The sequence below is a fragment of the Peromyscus eremicus genome, chromosome 19 (genome assembly GCF_949786415.1).
Source record: "Peromyscus eremicus chromosome 19, PerEre_H2_v1, whole genome shotgun sequence".
Classification (NCBI taxonomy): domain Eukaryota; kingdom Metazoa; phylum Chordata; class Mammalia; order Rodentia; family Cricetidae; genus Peromyscus; species Peromyscus eremicus.
In genome coordinates, this window is record NC_081435.1 from 14,212,352 (window position 1) to 14,232,971 (window position 20,620).

At 42.7% G+C, this 20,620-nt stretch overlaps 1 protein-coding gene across 1 annotated transcript in view; it reads left to right on the plus strand.

Annotated features, from left to right (window-relative positions):
* Window positions 1-46: 46 nt before the first annotated feature.
* Window positions 47-20,620, plus strand: part of Elp2 (elongator acetyltransferase complex subunit 2) — a 38,005-nt gene continuing 17,431 nt past the window's right edge. The window contains exons 1-12 of the mRNA XM_059245970.1: window positions 47-279; window positions 3,267-3,345; window positions 5,403-5,473; window positions 10,290-10,446; window positions 10,793-10,870; window positions 12,369-12,433; window positions 12,667-12,733; window positions 13,321-13,458; window positions 14,780-14,875; window positions 17,168-17,268; window positions 17,443-17,574; window positions 20,409-20,558. Of these exons, the coding sequence (XP_059101953.1) occupies window positions 139-279; window positions 3,267-3,345; window positions 5,403-5,473; window positions 10,290-10,446; window positions 10,793-10,870; window positions 12,369-12,433; window positions 12,667-12,733; window positions 13,321-13,458; window positions 14,780-14,875; window positions 17,168-17,268; window positions 17,443-17,574; window positions 20,409-20,558 (1,275 nt within the window). The 5' untranslated portion in view covers window positions 47-138. The remainder of the gene's footprint in view (window positions 280-3,266; window positions 3,346-5,402; window positions 5,474-10,289; window positions 10,447-10,792; window positions 10,871-12,368; window positions 12,434-12,666; window positions 12,734-13,320; window positions 13,459-14,779; window positions 14,876-17,167; window positions 17,269-17,442; window positions 17,575-20,408; window positions 20,559-20,620) is intronic.

The window sequence follows — 20,620 nt, forward strand, 5'->3', positions numbered from 1 at the left end:
GCTGGGCCGTCTTAGCCCCGCCCCGGCTCCTCGGAAATACGGACCGGCTGGCGTCTGCGGGATGAAGCGGCGGCTAGCTAGAGTAGTTCCGCTCTGGGGCGGAAGTGGCGGGAGTGGCTCGGCCGCTGATCTGCCAAGATGATGGTGGTACCTGTGCTGCAGGTGTCTCATGTCTTTTGCTGCCCGAACCAGGTTCGAGGAGCTTTGAGTTGGAATTCCGGGCATGGAGGACAACTGGCCTTCGGCACGTCCTGCTCCGTGGTTCTCTATGACCCTAAGGTACGGGGATTAGGCGCGCGCGCGCGCGCTACGGGCCCAGGCTTGCAGGCCTCGTGCGCGGTCCAGAACACTCAAAGGGACTCGGAGAGCCTCCCGAGGGGCCTGGACTCGGTCCTCTCCTGCATCGCGCTGCCTCAACCTAGGGTGACCGTGGCTTGTGATCCCCGAACTGAAATCCTAAGGATGACATCTTTCCCACACCCCTTAAAAGAATTGAGATTTAGGCGTGGCGTCTGAATCCTTTGTTTCCCCCCGCAGTGTAGTTAACGAAATTGAATTGCGCAAAGAAATGTTACCGTTATTTTAGATACATGAATGCAGCTTTTAAAGAACTGGGAAACATAGAGGATGGGAGTCCTAAGCCCTGGTTATAAGGCAGGACTTAACCCATTTCTTGAACATCAGCCAGCTGATTATTTTTGGCAGTTTTCCTATTCAGCTTCTCAAGTGAGTAATTAATGCATACTACCGGAGATATGAATCCTCTCTATTCTATATGAATCTACCATTTAGGATGGTCCAGTTAGTGTTGCCTGGGTCCTGTGTCAGAGTTGAAACGTTGAAAACTAAAACGCAGTGCAGATGCTTGTTTGTGTTTCTTACAGTGCTGCATTGTTAAAATTTGATTTGAAATCCAATTTCCCTTAACTTTTGCTATATAAAATGATACGAAATTCATATGAAAAAAATTAATTATTTCCTCTTAACCTATAGCATGCTCCTACTTCTGGTCTTTATTTCTTATCGATTGCAATATGTATTCTTGATTGACAAGAAGAAGCATATCAAACCAAAGGTGAACTTTACGTTGACCATCAGCCAATGGCTAACTAAGCCAGTAGAAGCCCATCTTTGGGCAGAAGTCAGTGGATTTGTCCCCATACCTTCCATCACTGTTTGTTGTTGTTGTTGAAGCCCATCTTTGGGCAGAAGTCAGTGGATTTGTCCCCATACCTTCCATCACTGTTTGTTGTTGTTGTTTGTTTGTTTGTTTGTTTGTTTCACTTTGTAGCCAGACTTCCTTGCCTCTGAACCCACTGGAGTTGAGGTTGCCATCAAGCTTACCATCCTCTTGTCTTAGCCTCCCAGGCTAAGGACCTGAGCCACCATGTCCACCTCTGTCACAATTTTCAATGATAACCTGAGAGTCATGTTAGAGGATTTTTAACATGTCATACGTTGAACCCTCAAAATATTTTGCCAAGAGTTTTCTGGTTGGGTATATAATTAAAGGAACACTTGAAGTGTAGGGCTGGAGAGATGGCTCCTGGTGGGTAAAGTGCTTGCTAAGCAGGCATGAGGACCTACATTCAGATTTCCCAGCACCCACGCAAAAGCCAGGCATGTCTGTGTGCATCTGACTCCAGAGCTGACTGGCTACCCAGAGTATCCAAAACACTAATCTTAGGTTCAGAAAGGAAGGTGGAGAACTGATTGAGAAAGACATTCTGATATCAGCCTATGACCTTCACACACACACACACACACACACACACACACACACACACACACGAAATGCTACAGTACAGTTTTGAGAATGATATTTATTTGGTATTTTTTTGAGATCCCATCTAGGCTTGCTGTAGGCATTGTGATGCTACAAAGATAATGAGTAATTACTCCTCAGTCTGGTGGGAGAGACAGGGAAATGCAATCACACACACACCACACACACATACACACACCACACACACACACCACACACACACATCACACACCCACACCCACACCACACACACATCACACACATACACACACACCACACACACACACATTACACACACACACACATACACCCACACATACACACACACACATCACACACATACACACACTACACACACACATACACACACACATCACACACACGTACACCACACACACACACACACACACACAATGCTACAGTACAGTTTTGAAAATTATGTTTATTTGGCATTTTTTGAGATCCCGTCTAGGCTTGCTGTAGGCATTGTGATGCTACAAAGATAATGAGTAATTACTCCTCAGTCTGGTGGGAGAGACAGGGAAATGCACTGAAGTGCTTTCCAACCTCAGAGAGCTCATTCATTAAATGTATTGGTTTATACACATTTGCCTGGTTTTTTCACCAGCCATGAGAAATTCTGTTTGGCATACAAGCAGGCATCAAGTCAGTGCTATTGATAATAAACATGGACAGGGCTGTCAAGAGAAGTCCTGTGAGCAGATCTTTAGTGGGGTGTGAAGTCAGGCTACCGAAGGGTGGCTGAGGGTCTGGCTGTAGAACTTGCAGGGGTCTGATTTAGAAGGACTTTAGCAGTTGTGGCCTCATGACCTTGTGTCACTGTCACTGAGGCTAAAGAACCTACCACTTGACTAACCATGAATTTATATACATTAACTACAAGGTTTTTTTTTTTTTTTTTTTAAACCATCAATGTGGGCTGGAGAGATGGCTCAGTGGTTAGGAGCCCTGGTTCAAAGGACCCAGGTTCAATTCCCAGCCCCCACACGACAGCTCACAACTGTCTATAACTCTAGTTCCAGGGAATCCAACACACTCATCCAGACATACATGCAGGCAAAACACCAATGCACAGGAAAAAAAAGTTAAACCCTCTACTTAATGCAACCTGGTATTGTTTTGCTGTGGACTGTAGCCCACAAAGGGACTTCTTGTTTATCCTGGAGACTCAAGACAGGCTTGCTGACATGGAGGTTGGGGTTGAGTTGATCTATATCAGCTATGTAGATGAAGATCCGGGGAGCTAAGATGGCCAGTTATTAACAGGATGGTGCGAATGCGTGTGGAAAGGCAGGAAATGCTGTAGTGAATGGATAAGTCAAGCCACAGTTAGAGGTTTATGACTTGAAAGGCAACTCTGTTGATGGAATTCTGCTCCTTTTATTGCATCAAAATACTGATAACTGGTTTTTACTTACTTATCCATCCCTTTGTGGGCTACATTCTAATGTACTAATTGATATTTTTTTTCTCTCTAAAGAAAAAGGTGGTTCTTAACAATCTGAATGGTCACACTGCTCGAGTCAATTGCCTGCAGTGGATACGTAGACAGGATGGCTGTAAGTATTAAGCAAAGAAGGCTGATCTCAAATGCTTTTTGACAAAGTACAGTTAGTAATTTGTTTGTTTGTTTTTTAGAGACAGGGTTTCTCTGTGTAGCTTTTGGAGCCTGTCCTGGAACTTGCTCTGTAGCCCAGGCTGACCTAGAACTCACAAAGATCCACCTGCCTCTACCTCCCAAGTGCTGGGATTAAAGGCGTGTGCCACCACTGCCTGACCAGTTAGTAATTTTTTTTTCAGTATTTCTCTTGATTTATCATTTTCTTGACTGATATTTGTTTGGAAAAAAATGAAAATTGGTCTACCCAGTGAGGTAGCTGACTAGTATTTTTACTTGATAGCAGTTGAAGCATGGATACACCCTGTACCCATAGCCTTTGAGTGGAAAACCTGTGAGTAGGTCATAGGTAGAGGCTGACATTCAGCTGACTTAGTCTGTTTCTGCCATATAGACTGTTGCTTTAGTTAAGACTTTGGATGTTTGTTGCAGTTGATAGTATGGTCTAGAAAGTAAAGGACTGTACTGGATCAGAGGACCCTTGGTAGTCCCAGGATGTGTGAGGTCCATGCTATTTTCATAATATTAAGAAGCGTGCTCACTCACAGGCTGTCATGAGTGTGCTGTGTGGTTTTTCTATGAACCACATGATGTGTAATACTGTAACAGACTAAACAGAGCAGCAAATAGGAAACTTCAGCTGTTTTCTAATGTAGTCAGATACTAAAGAGCCTCCAGACATACAAAATTGTGCTCCTGTTCTTTTTAATTTTTTATGGTTCTAGCATTAGACTTCTTCAGCTCCTATGGAAGTTTATATTAACATATTTTGTACATCGTTATAATTAAATTACTATTACCAGTGTGTGATGGTGGAGTTGGGTACAGTGCGTGTGTTGACTTTGCACCCACCTTTGTGTGGTTTGGGGATCAAACTCAGATCTCTAGGTTTGTACAGCAGGTCCCTTTACCCAATAAATCATCTTAACTGTGTCTTTTTTTGGAGACTAGGTCTCATTGTCCTGGCTGGCCTAGAACTCACTTTGTAGACCATACTGGCCTAAGATCCACAGAGGTGCCCCTGCCTCTTCCTCCGGAGTGCTGGGGCTAAAGGCATGTGTTTCCTTGCCCAACATCATTATATTTTTTAAGTGAACTATTAAAAAAATACTTTTTAGTTTTAACTTCTAATATTGATACAAATAGCCCACATTGAAAGCTTTTTAGGGGTTTTTAAAATTCTTTTTTTTTTTTTTTTTTTTGAGACGGGGTTTCTCTTTGTAGCTTTGTGCCTTTCTTGGAACTCACTCTGTAGACCAGGCTGGCCTCGAACTCACAGAGATCCGCCTGGCTCTGCCTCCCGAGTGCTGGGATTAAAGGCATGCGCCACCACCGCCCAGCCTTAAAATTCTTAAGAGTGTGAAGTAGAACAAAAATTTTGAAAGTTGGTGGAATGCAGTGGATTATTTCTCTTCGTTGTAAGAGTCTCTGTCTCCAGAGTTGTTACTGGCCTATTGATTGCTGTAAACTCTTACTCCACTGGGATTCTCTCAGGTGTCCTGTCCTGCTGTGCTCTTGTCTTACACTCTAAGTTCTTCTCATTCTGCATACGCTCCAGGCGCAAGTGCAGAATTTTCTTGAGCTGGTGAGACTCTTCTGTGGTTTTATCTGTAATATTAAAAAAGGCTTAATACACAACTTATCTTAAGTGGTGAATCAGAGTAAGTCTTGTATCAAGTCAGTAAAAGCCATTATATAATACTAAGGATGGCTCTTAATGTGTGTGCAAAAATACAGTTGTAAATAATGTTACTTGGCACCACTTGACATCAAAAACTACTGGAATCACACCATAGGACTTTGTTGTGAAGTATTAATTTTACTTCCATTTAAAAGTGAGGTCACGTAAAATGAATTACATGTGTTATCACTGTAACCTGTGACCTTCTAGTAAGGTCTGTCACCAGATAATTTAGATTTCCTAAGAAATTGATAAGAAAAGAACTAGGGGAAGAAATGACGTGAATGAAGATATTTACCCAAACACGACTTTTTCAGTCCCTTCCTCTGAATTGGTGTCTGGAGGAGCCGACAGTCGAGTGATTCACTGGGAGATAGTCAATAATCAGGTCAGTAGCTATTTCTCCTTCTAAGAAGTGACTGTATGGACTGTTCAAGTTTTAGCTCTCATTTCTTGTTTTTGGATTTATAAAATGTCCTCCTTCTTTCTCATCTGTTTATTTGCTTGTCTGTAACCCATATCCTTTATCGTTTCTTAAAATCTGAAGACAAAATCCCAGCACTGAGAAGGGGAGGTGGACACAAAGCCCCCAGCCAAGCAGATATTTGCAGCTGATGCCTGCTGGGAAAGAGAAACTTGATTGTTTACAGTTTCGTCTCATTGGAGTTATCAGACATACTCCAGGCCAAGCCCCGTGTCCAGGAGAAGCTGGCCAACACAAAACTGATGCCATGTTTTTGTCTTGTTGTTGTTGTTGTTGTCGTCCATTTTGGTATTTTTTTTTTATATTTTTGGTTTGTTTTGATTTTCAGTTTTTGTTTTTTGTTTGTTTGTTTGGAATAAGAATGAGAATATGAGGTTGGATGGGTGGGGAGATGGGAAGAATCTGAAGGAGTTGGATAAGGGGGAAACATGATCAAATATATTGTTTGAAAAAAAAAAGAAGAAAAGAAATAGCTGGGCATGATTGAATTGTTATGCAGGAAAGTAAAAGGTCTCTTTTTTTTTCCCCAAACTAAATATTTCAAGTAAATTAGATCATAAATATAACTAGAAAATAAGTTGCCAAAATAGTATTAAGAAAAAAAATCTGAAGCCCAAATGCTTCTCTCTCTCTCTCTCTCTCTCTCTCTCTCTCTCTCTCTCTCTGTTACTGTTCTATTGCTGTGAAGAGGCACCATGACCACAACAACTCTTATAAAGGAAAACATTTCATTGGGGCATCTTACAGTGTCAGAGGTTTAGTCATTATTGCCATGGCAGGGAGTGTTGTGGCATGCAGGCTGACATGCTGGAGAAGGAGCTGAGAGTTCTACTTCCCCAGGCAACAGCAAGAGAGAAACACTGGGCCTGGTTTGAGCATTTGAAACCCCAAAGCCCACTTTCAGGGACACTTCCTCCAAAAAGGCTACACACACCCTATAATCCAAGTCAAGTAGTGTTGCTCCCTAATGACCAAGCATTCCAATCTATGAGCCTGTGGGGGCCGTTCCTATTCACACCATCACAGTAGCCAAGAAACTTTGTTTAGTTATTTATTTTAATAAAAAGTCTGAGCCAGGCAGTGGTGGCACGTGCCTTTAATCCTAGCACTTGGGAGGCAGAGGCAGGTGGATCTCAGTGAGTTGAGGCCAGCCTGGTCTACAAATTGAGTTCCAGGACAGCCAGGACGGTTATACAGAGAAACCAAAAAAAAAAGTCTGAGACATGGGTTGGGGATATGCAGTGGGTAAAAGGCATGCTGCACAGGCTGGAGGACCTGAGTTCTAGTCCACAGAACCCACATAGTGGCTGGACGTGGCAGCATTCCCAGGAATCCCAGAGTCTCTACTGTAGATGGAAGATGGAGACAGGAGAGTGCCCAGAAGCTCCGGGACAGCTAGTCTGGGATACATCATGGCCAACAGGCTTAGATCAGGTGGAAGATGAGGACAGACACCCAAGTTTGTCCTTCGGCCCCACATGTGTGCCATACACATGGATAAACAGAAATAAACAGCAGATGCATACACATTTTCTAAGGCAGTGTCACCGTATGCCATGGAGGGCTGAGATTGCAGGTGTGTGCCATCTCACTCAGCTGCGATGGTTTATCTCCTGCCTGTCAGGGCTCTGTACCCCTCCTCTGACTCCTGCTTCCATGTTCGTGTGCTGTCTGCCACTTGTGCCTGGGACTCCCTTATTCAGACCGATCTTAGGTGAGATGTTCTGTTCTCGATAATGACAGACATTTTGGTGTATTAGGCAGGTGCTGCCAGGTAAATATTGGTTTTGAACATTACCCCAAAGAAGTAGATAAGGCGGAACCCTCTTGTTCCTGAGTCAAGGACATTATCTTGAAGGCAGAGTGGACTTGAATACTGAAAAGTCAGAGGGCTCCATGCCCAGGTGTGCAGAGCTGCTGCAGATGGATGGCCTTTGAGTTGACTGTGCAGTGGAGGGTGTTGTCCTGGGGAAAATTCAAAGGGTAAGGATTCCAAGTAGAAAATACATTACACAAACGAACCTGTCATTCCCATTTAAAATCTCTTAGCATCCCATTGCACTCCGAGGAAACAGTTTGGGAAATGTTATGAGATGATACATGGTGTACTAACGCAAACAATAATAGGTCCAGCCTACATTGCTCCCAGGGTCCACGGAAGAGCCTACCAACCAGCTGAGGATTCTAATCTGAGGGATATTCAGTGAATCTAAGCACACTGAATTCTTTAGTCCATTTGCTTTATTTCTCTAAGTTAATTATATCTACACAGTTTCTTTTTTGTTCTCTTACCTCTCAGTCCCTCCTGCTCTCAGCCCCTTCTCATGTATACCTAGTTCTTTCCATCTCTGTCCTCATCTTTGTTCTTCTCCACCAATCCTATTCTCCCAGTGCTCTCAGAGAACCAGTCTATATATCCACACAGTAATTCCTTGGCAATGCAGTGCGAGGCTTGAAGTTTTCAGGGTCGCAGAGAGAGGTAATAAGGACCCACACATAAAGCAATTAATTGTCAGCTTCCAATTACAACCCAAAAGGGGAGTGCCTAAAGGGGAGTTCTCTGGTAGGGTCAACTAAAGGCTAAGATCAGTTAGGGAATTTATGTGCTCAAACTATAATCTAGAAATGGCTAGGTAGGATGTTATGGATCAATAAGTCACAAGAAAGTAAACTGTCTTTGGTGCCGCTTTTCTTGCTCATCTGCAGCTGCTTTCTGATAGGGAGGGGGACATACGCTAGGTGGATAAGCAACCTATGTCAGAGCATGTAGCCTTTGGTTAGTAAAAGCACTTTCGCTCAGAGTAATTGCTGAAGAGAAAATCTAGGAATAGCACCTGGCTGAGGAGGGGGAAAAAAACTTAATTTGCATAAGAAAGAAGCTTGGTACCTATCACCTGCCTGGCCTTGTAGGCAATCTCCAGGAGGTCAGTGGGAGGTAACTGCCTTAACTCAGTAACTAACCAGTGGCTAAAACTTCATCCCAGGAATGTGAGCAGTAAATCTCTTAAATTAGGGTCTTGTGTAAATAACCTGGGGTGAAGGTAAGAAGTTGAGGATTTAATTGTTAGTGGTTCTTTTCTCTATCTGTGGGTGAGATGAGCTCATATTTATCTACGTGCAGTTTTGTCCTTGGAAAAAGGGATCTTTGCTGAAATACTTTTGTTTGGAGAATGGCCCTGGCCAGATATATGTTAGTGAAAAATAAACACAGCTGGGGCAGTTGTCCAATTACCCCAAATGTACAGGGAAAGTTGTGCCCAAGATTGAGATGCAATCATGAGATTACATGTACACTAACATGGAGATGCACGGTAAATGGGGAGAATCATAGCTGTTATTGCACAAGATGTTTACAACAAGAGACAGTCAGTTCATTCAAAAGGCAGTAATTCCATAACGCCTTGCGTGATGGTTTCCTCTAACAGAACCCTTAGTTCTGATAGGTTGACCTTCTGAACTCTAGTTGTCACCGTTGTATACTCCATGGAATTTTGTTACCACCGGCTCTCAATAGTGTACAAAAATACTAGAGAATAAGGGGAGTTCATATTTGAATGCTGGCTTTAGGAGTTTGTTCTTCGGCACTCATGTAGTGCAGGCCTGAATTGTCAGCACTCAACAGCCGAAGCAGGAGAAGGATGAGTTCAAGGTCAGTATAGGCTGTACAGCAAAACACTATCTCAAATTTTTTGTTGTTGTGGTTGGACTGGGATACAGATCCATGGCAGAGCACCTGCCTAGTATGTGTGAGGCCCTGGATTTAATCCTTAGCTTGTAGGCGAGGGGTCTTATTCAGTAGGCATTTGGAAATCAGCGATGGTTGCTAAGGAAAGGATATGTCAGGTGTACTGTGAAAGCACTGCTGACTTATAGGGGAAACCGGAAGAAAAGGAGAGTGTGTAAAAATGTTTTTGGCACTGACAGGTTAGTTACAAAATAAAATGGGGATATGATGGACAGGGACATGAGTGAGAATGGGTTCTTTTTTAGGGCTCTGGGAGAAAGGTGCTTCTGTATAGAAAAATGGGCAAGTAGGAAGATATGGAACCTGATGTGGTCATGTCATGTGACCTGCTGGCTGCTCCATGCCCCCAATGCTACAGGAATTAGAGGGCCATGTGGAGCCACCTGCATTTGAAGGAGCAGAATGCCACCCCCACTGGGCCCAGTCTTAGCAGAAGAATCCAGGGAGGTGAAGTGAGCTCTTACTTTTGAGACCTGAAGTGAGAGACTTGCCAGACTTTTCCTTAATGCTTCCCTGAGCTCCTAGTGGCAGGACAGTCAACTGAGAGGAGAATGAGGCCAGACTGAGGCGGGGTGGGGAGATGAAAGTCGGAAAAGAAGGATGAAAAGAATTGGGATTCAGGGGAAAGGCTGAGCATCTTCGGGATTGGGTACCCACCCATTCAGTTCTGTGTGCACAGGTGCTCAGTGCGCCTGGACTGCTGATCAAAGAGAGAGCCTCTCAGCTGGTGTAACTGAGGAGGACTTTGAACTTCCTAAATGCTGGGATTACAGGTGTACAGCCATCATGTTCTGTTTACAGCCTCCTCACCTTTCTTTTTTGAGACAGTCTCATTTGATAGTCCAGGCTGTTCTCAGACTCAGAGTGGTCCTCTGGATCAGTCTCCTGAGTTCCAGGATTACAGACGTTAGCCACCATACCCAGCTATATAGTTCTTTTGTTCTTGTAACACGGATGACATTCTTTCTGATTCAGGTTTTAAAAGCAGTCCGTCTCCAAGGCCATGAAGGACCTATTTATGCCGTGCATGCTATTTACCTGAATGGGCCATCCGATGGTGCGCTGCATGCTCTGATAGCTTCTGCAGGTTCAGATTCTACAGTTCGACTGTGGTCTAAAAAGGGGTCAGAAGGTAGGTTTGGAGGCTTTGTAATGTAGATAAAAGAAATGGAAATTGTGAAATGAGTAACAGCTGCAAGAGCGCGTATTAAGTTCCACCATTTCAAGCAACTTTAAAATGGTATCCTAATATGAATGTGTTACTTTTGTGCTTTTTCAAAATACCCTTTAACCAAAGTATTTGCCTAAGTAAATTCCAACTAAGCCTTTTTAAATGGGCTATTTTGTTCTCTCTGATCTTTGGGTTGACTTGTCCATCACTCTGCTGACACCCTGAACTAGTGATACCACCCAGCTACTTTAGGTAGAGAAGCTCAGGGGTAATTGCTCATGGTGAGTTTTTGTTTCATGTTTTTCAGTAAAATTCCTTCAGACCTTGAACTTTGGAGATGCATGTGTTCTGACTGTCTGCCTGTCTATTTTGCCCGGTATTAATGGTGAGTATCCTCCCATTTATTAAAAGAACAGCATAAGAAAGGTTTGGGACCTTGATTTTGTATCTGTTACATTTGTTTATCTTGTGTTGGTGATCCAGTGGATGGCCTCACACATACTAAACAATACTCTACCACTGAGCTATACTCCAGCCCTGTATCTAAATGCTCCCATGAAATAACAAACTGGGCATTGAGATACACATCAATAATCTCAGCATCAGGGAGATGGAGGCAAGAGGATCAGGAGTTCAAGGATAGCCTGGGCTACATGAGACTGTTTCAGAAACAGAAAAACAGCAAATCAACTGGTATAGCTCATAAAGTTAGGACAGCTATTAGGAATTTTGGTAACTGAGATTTTATTGGTTTAATATATGCTCCAAATTGATATTGCTGCTTGTTTATTTCATCGTGGATGTATCTGAATACAATTGGAGAAAGTAGTTCTTTGAAGGTGAAGGTTGGGCTAAGTTGAAAGGTGCTTAACTGTGAGCCTTTCAAGATGGCAACCCTTCATGTCCTACATGATGAGTTTGATTTTCCTTGCCCTGTTAGGCACAGAAATGGTAGTTGATGTGAGACAATGGTTCCTGTACCTTCTCCTTTACCTGGAGGACAGGCCCAGCTGCCAGAGGCATGGCCAGGAAACTCCAGCCTCTCCTGCTCCCTGTCCTCTACAGCAGGAGCTGGGACTCTGGTTCCATGTTATGCTTCCTTTATGTAAAGGTGGCTGGGAAGCAAGGTTAGTTTTGCAACATGTACCTTTTAGTCATCTCAGAGTTCTTAACCGTATATTTGATTATGTGCTCTTTTATTTTAACATTTAATTCATTCTCAAGCCAAATGTAAAATCCTTGAAGTCAGCAAATACATATAAAGATTTTTTAGGTAGCAGCTGATGCTGGACTCAGAGGCTCTTTAGTATTCAGCTGGGCTAATGGCTTTTCCCCCTGGTCCTCTGGCTGGTGTTGTAGAAATGCACCGTCCTTGTTCTTACTTGAAATTTATTTTGGTTAGGGCACAACTTCTGGGAGTCTTTCTGTCTGTACACCCTGTTTCTAAAGCACGGGCTCTCTTGTTTCTAGACACATTGTGTTTTAGGCTAGGTGGCCTACAACTTGCTGCCAGTTCTTCTTTCTTCCTTTCATCTTGCCAAAGGAGTGCTGGGATTACAGATGCACAATGCCACATGTGGCTTTTTCTGTGGTTCCTTAATTGAACTCAGGTATTCAGGCTTACATGGCAAGCACTCACCCCATGCCTTCTCCCTAGTCCCTGCCTTGTTCTCCACTTTCCCTCCCTTGTGTCATAGTGCACAGAACTAACTGTCCCAGTATTTGCCAGATCCACTGACTAGAAACGTCAGAGTGTCGATGTAGTCCTGGAGGCGGGGGACCCTTTCAGTTCATTTGTGCGGTGGTGTGGGGAGCAGAAGTCGGTGTCTTCACCCAGTGATCGTAGCTGCAGTACTGACAGCCATGCCTGTTTTCCTTCCCAGTACCAATACTAGCGTGTGGTGATGATGACTGCAAAATTCACTTATTTGTTCAACAGGATGACCAGGTAACTAATGGTTTTTACTAAGAGACTAGAATTACGTTTTGCTTAGCAATGCATATTAATGTAGAAATTTTAAAATAGTTGCAACAGTCTAGCTGTCCAGCATTTTCAGTCCTGTATCTGCAGCATGTGCTGTTTTATCTTGTGAATGTTTAGACTGCTTGAGACTTGAAGATAGTGACTAGCCTGACTAGTCACTGAGGTGTCACTTACTTTATTGACTCTTATCTTCCTAGTTTCAGAAAATGCTTTCTCTCTGTGGGCATGAGGACTGGATAAAAGGAGTAGATTGGGCAACTTTTGGTCAGTATGAAATTTTATTACAAGTGTGCATGATAGGGACAAGTTTTAAGTTTCTTTGTGTGTTACATTGTCTACTGTCTTGGTTAGAAAAGGAACACACATACTATGGCATGCATCTGGAGACTAAAAGACAGCATTGGGGATCGGGAGCAGGGTTTCCTTTCACCGTGTGAGTCCCAAGATCACACTCACTGAGGCTTGGTGGCAGGTACCATTGCCCACTGGCCCAGAAAAGGGGATTCTTAACTCTTGTTGACTGTTGATTGGGTGGTAAAGAATGAAATAAATTAATATTGACAAGATGACAATAGTTGTCCTATTTATATGTAGATGTTCTTGAAGAACTCTTCCTAGAACTTTGTGCCCTAGCTGTAGAGAACTACTTGTTACATACATATTTATTAACATTGTGTATATATTTGCCAATGCCATTAAAAATGAATTCCAGTCAACTTCATGAAGGATAAGGAAGCAAAGTCTAATATTTTTGGATCTAGAAATATACAAACCATATATAAAAAGTCTTATACCTAAATTTACTGCATATAGTGTTTTAAAAAGTAATGTAATATGTATTTCCTAATTAGGTAGAAACCTTTTCCTCGCAAGCTGTTCACAGGATTGCCTAATAAGAATATGGAAAGTGTATATGAAACCAACATCTTTAGAAACTGAGGATGATGGTATAAGACTGAAGGAAAATACTTTCACTATACAGGATGGAGGTGGGTGACAATGAAGTGTTTGATGTACCAATACTTAGCTCTGCTAACTGTTTTATTTGTCTGTGTCTCCACACATCTGTGTGAAGGTTAGTTTTTTATTTTTATGTGAGATCTATTATTTTTCGTGTTTGAAACACTTTTATAAACTATTTTTTAATTGCTGAAAGTTATGCTTACTGTTTATCAGTGAATTAATTTGTGAAATGTGAATTCTGGTCCTGTTGGGGTGCATTTATAATGGACAGGCTAAACTCTACATTTGAGTGGCGTGTGGAATTCATATTTTCTTACAGTGTTGTGATAGACTGGCTTGCCCCTCATAGGTCCTGTTGGGATGTTGTAGGATGGAGATAGAGTTGAGTTTGTTTGTAAATACCAAAGCCAGTCCTTAGGAGTCCTCACTCCCTAAGTGTGCTGTTCTTGGTTAGTCTTAGTTACGAGGCCTGTTAGAATTGTGGCTTTGGTAACAGTTGTCTGGGGGAAACCAAGAAATGATATAGCCAATATACTATAAATAGCTATGCCAAAATGCGAAATTTTTCATTTATTTACCGTAATATAAATTTAGTTTCCCTAATATCTGTCTATCTATCTATCTATCTATCTATCTATCTATCTATTATCTATCTATGAATGACAGAGTCTCATGTATCTATCTGTCTGTCTGTCTGTCTATCTATGAATGACAGGGTCTCATGTACCCCATGCCGGCCTCCGGAACTCCTGAACCTCCTCTTCTACCTTCTGAATGTTGTTGTTAGCGGGCTGTGCCACACCATCCTGTTAATGTCAAACTCGGGTGTGCCAGGCACACTCTCTCAACTGAGTTATACCCCTAGTCTTTGTTTTTGCTTTAATACTACTTTTATTGGAGGGGGGCAGTGTATGTATTTTTGTTTGTGCTGGAAATTCAACCCAGCGCTTACACATGCTACGCAGTACATGGCTGAGCTACACTCTCAGCCCTAGTTTTGAGCTGAAACGTAAGAATTGTATATGTGATGTTTCAAAATGTAAATGATGTGTGATTTTGCTTTTAAATTGCTGTGGAACAGCTTTTCCAGGAATATTTCAAATAGTAAAATATATTCTTTAGTATTTATTTATACCCAGATAGAGAAAGTATAGGGACAATTCATTTTTAGCTCCTTTTCTCTAGTGGGTGAGGTTAATGAAGTTTAGAATTCTTGTTCTTTTTGTTGAATCTGGATTATTATGTTTTGTTCTAATTTCTTGACATAATTACACACTAGACTTGATTCTGCAGATGTCCTTTGAGAGGAACTGTGAGGAAAGGGTGTCTGTGTGGCTTCTGTTGTAGGTATCAGCATAACTGTTGCGGTTACCCTGGAGACCCTGCTGACTGGACACGAAAACTGGGTAAACTCAGTTCATTGGCTGCCTGCGTACTACGAAGGTAGGAGCAAACCAACAGCTCTTGCTTCATTCAGTGTCACAGTGTTTTGAGCTGAGCAGCTGAACTGGAGGGTTGCTGTGAGCGTGACTAAAGTTGGCAAATGTAAGGCGTGTGTGGTGACCGTGCCGACAGCAGCTCCACTGGAAGCTGTCCTCAGGCAGGCTGATTGCTACCAGGGCGCTGGAACTGCCAGCCCCTGTTACCTGTGCTTCTGTAAGTGCCTGTGTGACTCCAGAGCTTAAGAAAAACCGACTCAAGCCAATCTCACTAGAACCTTCCCTCTTGAAAGCATGGAGTGCTGATACTGGGAGGTAGTACTTAGGAGAATCAACACCTTTCCCTTCTTTCTGCGGCCCTTAGCCTCTGTCTATGGAGGGCAGGGTTGCCCTCAGGCTGGTGCTGGTGTAAAGCTGAGCAAGGCATAACCTGGTTCTTGTCCCCAGGAACAGCAGTCACTAATGCTCGGGGATCACTGCTCAGCTCTTAGGTTGTACATAGTTGCCACAGCGTCTTCTTCATCATTTTACCCTTTGTAGCCAGCTCCAATGTGTGCCGTGTAGCCTCGCCTAGTGGTTTCTTTCTTCCCAACCCATCACCTCTCTGCTTTTCCTGACCCATGTGCTCTGTGGTCATTAACGCCTGTCGGTACCTGCTCTGTGCAGGGGTCACTGTTGTCTCTGTAGCTGAGAGCAAACTAGCTGTGTGATTTAATTTTTCTTTCCTAGCAGCTCAAGTTTAGTTTAAAACTTAAAAAAAAAAAAATCTTGTTGAGTGTGATGGCACATTCATGTAATCCCACCACTAAAGAGGCTGAGGAAAGAGGATTGTTAGTTTGTAGCCAGGCTGAACTATGTAGTAAAACCCCATTTCCATAGAAAAGAAAGCTGAGCATAGTCATACATAGCTACAATTCTAGCAGTCAGGATGCTAAGACAGGAAGATTACAAGATCAAGGTTAGTCCATCTTGAATAATGAGACCTTATTTCAAACCGACACATGTGTACATACACAAATAAAAAGAAAGAAAAGCTGGACACTCATTTTTGCTAATTGGAAGCTGTGTTTCCAACAGTAAAAAGAAGAGAAAGGGGCTAGAGAGATGTGTTTGACACCCTCTTTGGATTTTGAGGGCACTTGCACTCACACACATAGACACATAATTAAAAATCTTTAAATAAATAAATAAGAGGAAGGCATTGTTTTGGCCTAGCACTTACACCAAGACCCAGCCGAAGTTACTGAAAGTCAAAGTGGAATCCCTAATTTCATATTCCCAAGCTCAAACGAAGCTCTTTATTTGGTCTTTAAAGGGAGTAGGGGGTCAGTGTCAGAGGCTGGAGTGATGTCTCAGTGCTTAAGAGTACTCACTGCTCTTGCAGAAGACCTGAGTTTGGTTCCAGGACCCACATCAGGCAGTTCATAAAGACTTGTACTTCCAGGGAATCTAATGCTCTCTTAATGGACTCTGCATGCATAGTATCAGTGTGCCCATACAGGGGAGCAGATGCACTCATTCACACACCTATAACTAAGTAGTGAAAATGTTCAAAAAGGGCCTGGAGAGATGGCTTTTGCTGAGGACCCAGGTCAGTCCCAAGCCACCCATGTCAGGTGGCTCACAACCGTTAACTCCCAACTCTAGGGGATCAGACACCGCTGTCCATACCCACACAGAGATGCACATACAGGACATAATTAAAAATAGTAAAACAACAATCTTTTTAGATTTATTTAAAAGAATATATATTACTTCACAATTTTGTATTAGAGGACAACCTCTAGCTTTTCTGTAGTTCAGGAACCTTTGAAGCTTTCCTCCATTCTTCTGTGGAGACACTGTGCTAAGTTCAATGCCTATCAGTCCTAGGCATGTTAGTGAACCTGAATTTCATGTTTATGTAGTATTGTTGTCATTGATAAAACTCGGTACTAGTATGTACTTATCCTTTTGCATCACACATGTATATGTTTAGAGATAGAGCTATGTTGGTTCATGTAGACCCTGTAATACTCCATTGTCTGAATATATCACAACTTGTTTAAACTAAGGATAGACCTTATGATTGTATGTTTTTGTTTTTGGAGACTGGGTCCCACAGTGTAGCCCAGGCTGGCCTTGAGCTTAAAGCAATTATGCTGCTTCAGCTTCCTGACTGCCGGGGGATAGGTGTGGGCCATCGCACTTGGTTTTACACACCTCTGCTGTTGCAGTCAATGCTGCATGCCCTTCTGTTTTGTTCTGGAGTCAGACTCTGCTCGTTTATCTAAAGACGTCAATTTTTACTCTTCAGATGGTGTCCTGCAGCAGAAGGTGAGATTGCTGTCTGTCTCCACGGACAAAAGCATGATTCTCTGGGGTCCAGAAGAAGACTCCGGGGTTTGGTTAGAACAGGTAAGAGGTGGATATTTAAGAAATTCAGTATATACACCCCAAATCTATATTCCTAGAGCTGTAAATTTTCACTCTTTGTGTGCATTAAATGAGCTGTAACTTAGTCTCTGAACTTCTTTTCCAGTGTGAGAAATGGACCTGTTGATTGATAACTGTTTTTCTGTTCTTGTGTAGGTCCGAGTAGGTGAAGTAGGTGGAAATACCCTGGGGTTTCTCAATTGCCAGTTCGGAGAGAATGGCACCATGATCATCGCTCATGCGTACCACGGAGCACTGCACCTTTGGAAGCAGAGTACAGTGAACCGAGTATGAGCACGTGGTTTCTTGCTACACATTCAAGCAGAGATGATAGTCATTTTAAACATAGTCTGTGGTATTTATACTAGATTATAAGTTTGGGCTTTTCTAGGAAGAAAAGTACAGAGCTGTACAGCAGTGTGACAGAATTGAATGATGCTCAAATGTTATTTATGTAGGGCTGGAATGTGGCTCAGTGGCATTGGCCTAGTTTATGTGAGGCCCTGGGTTGTCTGCCCCCCACCCCCATCACGTACAGATACAAGTCAGAGTCTGGATGCTAGATAAATAAATAAGAATATTGGGTGAAATGTGACTTGTCATATTTTGAATGTGTATCTGATAGCTTCCTTTTTTTTTCCCCCCTCTGTGTGGTTTTGGTGGCTGTCCTGGATCTCGTTCTGTAGATCAGGCTGGCCTTGAACTCACAGAGATCCTCCTGGCTCTGCCTCCCGAGTGCTGGGATTAAAGGCGCGCACCACCGCCGCCTGGCCTGATAGCTTCCTTTTAAAAATATATTTCACATATTTTTATTTTATGTATGTGTTGGTGTGTAAGTGCAAAGGTTAAGACCGCCTACAGGAGCCAGCTCTCTCCTTATACTATGCGGGTCCTGGAATAAAACCTAGGTCATCAGGCTTTGTGGCCAGTGCCTGTATTTGCTGAGCCATCTCACTAAATCTTTATAAAGTATAAATTCATGGATTTGCATCACTTTTAGTTTGTGGCCTTTGAAATGATCACCTCTGAGGTTTCACCTTCTTGTTTTATTGGAGACTTAGTCTTCTAGCCTCTATTTGGACTTAGTCTTCTAGCCTCTATTTGGACTTAGTCTTTAAGATTATTTCTGCAGTTAAAACAACCAATAAATCTATGACATTGTTAGTTTAGGAACTATTTTTTAAGGTGAACTCTGTTTCCTTAACTCAGACTCTTTGAGGGTCTTTGCAGAAAAAAAGCACAAGATGAGAGAGGAGCTATCCAAATCTGAAAACAGTTTCACTGTGCTTATGCAGACAAAGACTTACCACGTGCCCGGGGGAAGGGGTTGACTTTTAAGTGGACTGTATTTTTTTTAGAACAGTGTTAAATTGACAGCACAACTGAGAATAAAGCAGAGTGCATGCCTGCATACCCAGACCCAGTGCTCCTGTGCCTGGCCTCCCTGACTGTCAGCAGCCCTTACCAGAGTGGTCCATTTATTTATAGTCAAGATTGATTATTTAAAGATTTAGTTTTATGTGTCTGTGTGTGGGTGTGTGAATGTGAATACAGGTGCCTATGGAGGTTGGTGTTAGATTAGAAGAGGGTGTTAGATTCCTTGGAGCTGGAATTAATAGGTAGTTGTGAGCTGACTGACATGGATGTTGGGAATTGAACTTGGTTGGTCTGGAAGAGCAGTACACACTCCTAATCACTCCTAACCAAGCCATCTTTCTAACTCTTCAAGACTGATTTTTATTTATTTCTCAAGGATTTATTTTATGTGCGTGTAAGTTTGTGTGAACATATGCTCAGATGTATGTGCAAGTGCTCACACCTGCCTGTGTACAGAAGCCAGGAGAGTGTCAGATCTTTGAGAGCTTATAGACAATTGTAGGATGCCTGGCTTGCTCCATGGATGCTGAGATCTGAACTCTAGTCTTCATGATTATTCAGCAAGCACTCTTTTGTTTGTTTGGTTTTTGGTTTTCCGAGACAGGGTTTCTCTGTAGTTTTTGGTGCCTGTCCTGGATCTCACTCTATAGACCAGGCTGGCCTCGAACTCACACAGATCCACCTGGCTCTGCCCCCCCCCCCCCAAGTCCTGGGATTAAAGGCCTTTGCCACCACCGCCTGGCTCAGCAAGCACTCTTAATAACTGAGCCACCTCTCCAGCCCAGGAGTGATTTTTCATGAGCAAGTAGGGAGTTACTACGGGAGACTGTGCTGGGAATCCCAAAGTGCTGTCTGTGGCCCACAGCTTGTTGTAAACACCCTTTAGAGCATAACTTTAGAACCTGTATAACTTAGTTTAAGTATTTATTGAGCTAGTATGTTACTTCATGCCTGTAATTCCAATACTCGGAGGCAGAGATAGAAACATTAAGAGTTCAGTGCCAGCCTCTGGTATACAGAGTTTGGGGCCAGCCTGGGTTACATGAGACCCTGTTTCAGTGAAACAGAAGAAAATATTCTTGCCTATATCATTAGCCTTGATTTTAAACAACCTGTTAGTTGCATAATTAATTTCATTTCCTCTCCTAGTTTTCTTCCCTCTGCAGTTTATTGAGAAAGGCTTTGAGACAGGGTCTCTATGTAGCTGTGGCTGTCCTGGAGCTCACATGTAGACTAGGCTGCTATCAAACTCAGAGAGAGCTGACTGCCTCTGCCTCCCTAGTGCTGGGTTTAGAGGTGTGCCCCACCATACCTGGCTCAGTCCTTTAACTTAATATAGAAACCCTCTAGGTTCACACTCAAAATCGGTCTCATTTTACTCAATATTCATTCTTCATTATGGAGTTTAATAAATGCTCAGCGAGCATGCAGTATGTGCTGTCGTTGTCTGCATACTTCACGAGTATAGACTCATTTAATCCTAATACGTTTGCGTGGAGGTCGCCATTGTTTACCTGTTTGATAGGAGAGTTGATGGACAGGAACATCAGGCTGTCTGTCTGCTGGGAAATTTTCCATAGTTACTGTTTCAAAGGATAGAACACATATTTGGATTTTACAGTTTAATGTGGTTGATTGGGAAACAGCTCCTTTTATTTTATGATCTTGTCTTGAATATTTAGTTTTGCAGCTTTCTTCATGATGGTCCTTATCTTGATATGTGTTATTATCCATTTTCATTGCAGAAACGGTGGGTTTCAGACATTGTCATTTCAGGACACTTTAGTGGTGTTCAAGACCTGATATGGGATCCAGAGGGAGAATTCATCATCACCACTAGTACAGATCAGACAACTCGCCTTTTTGCTCCATGGAGGAGGAAAGGCCAATCACTGGTAAGTTATCTTACTTCTTAACTCAAGGCCTTCCTTCCATTTGAAATCTCCTAGTGGAACAG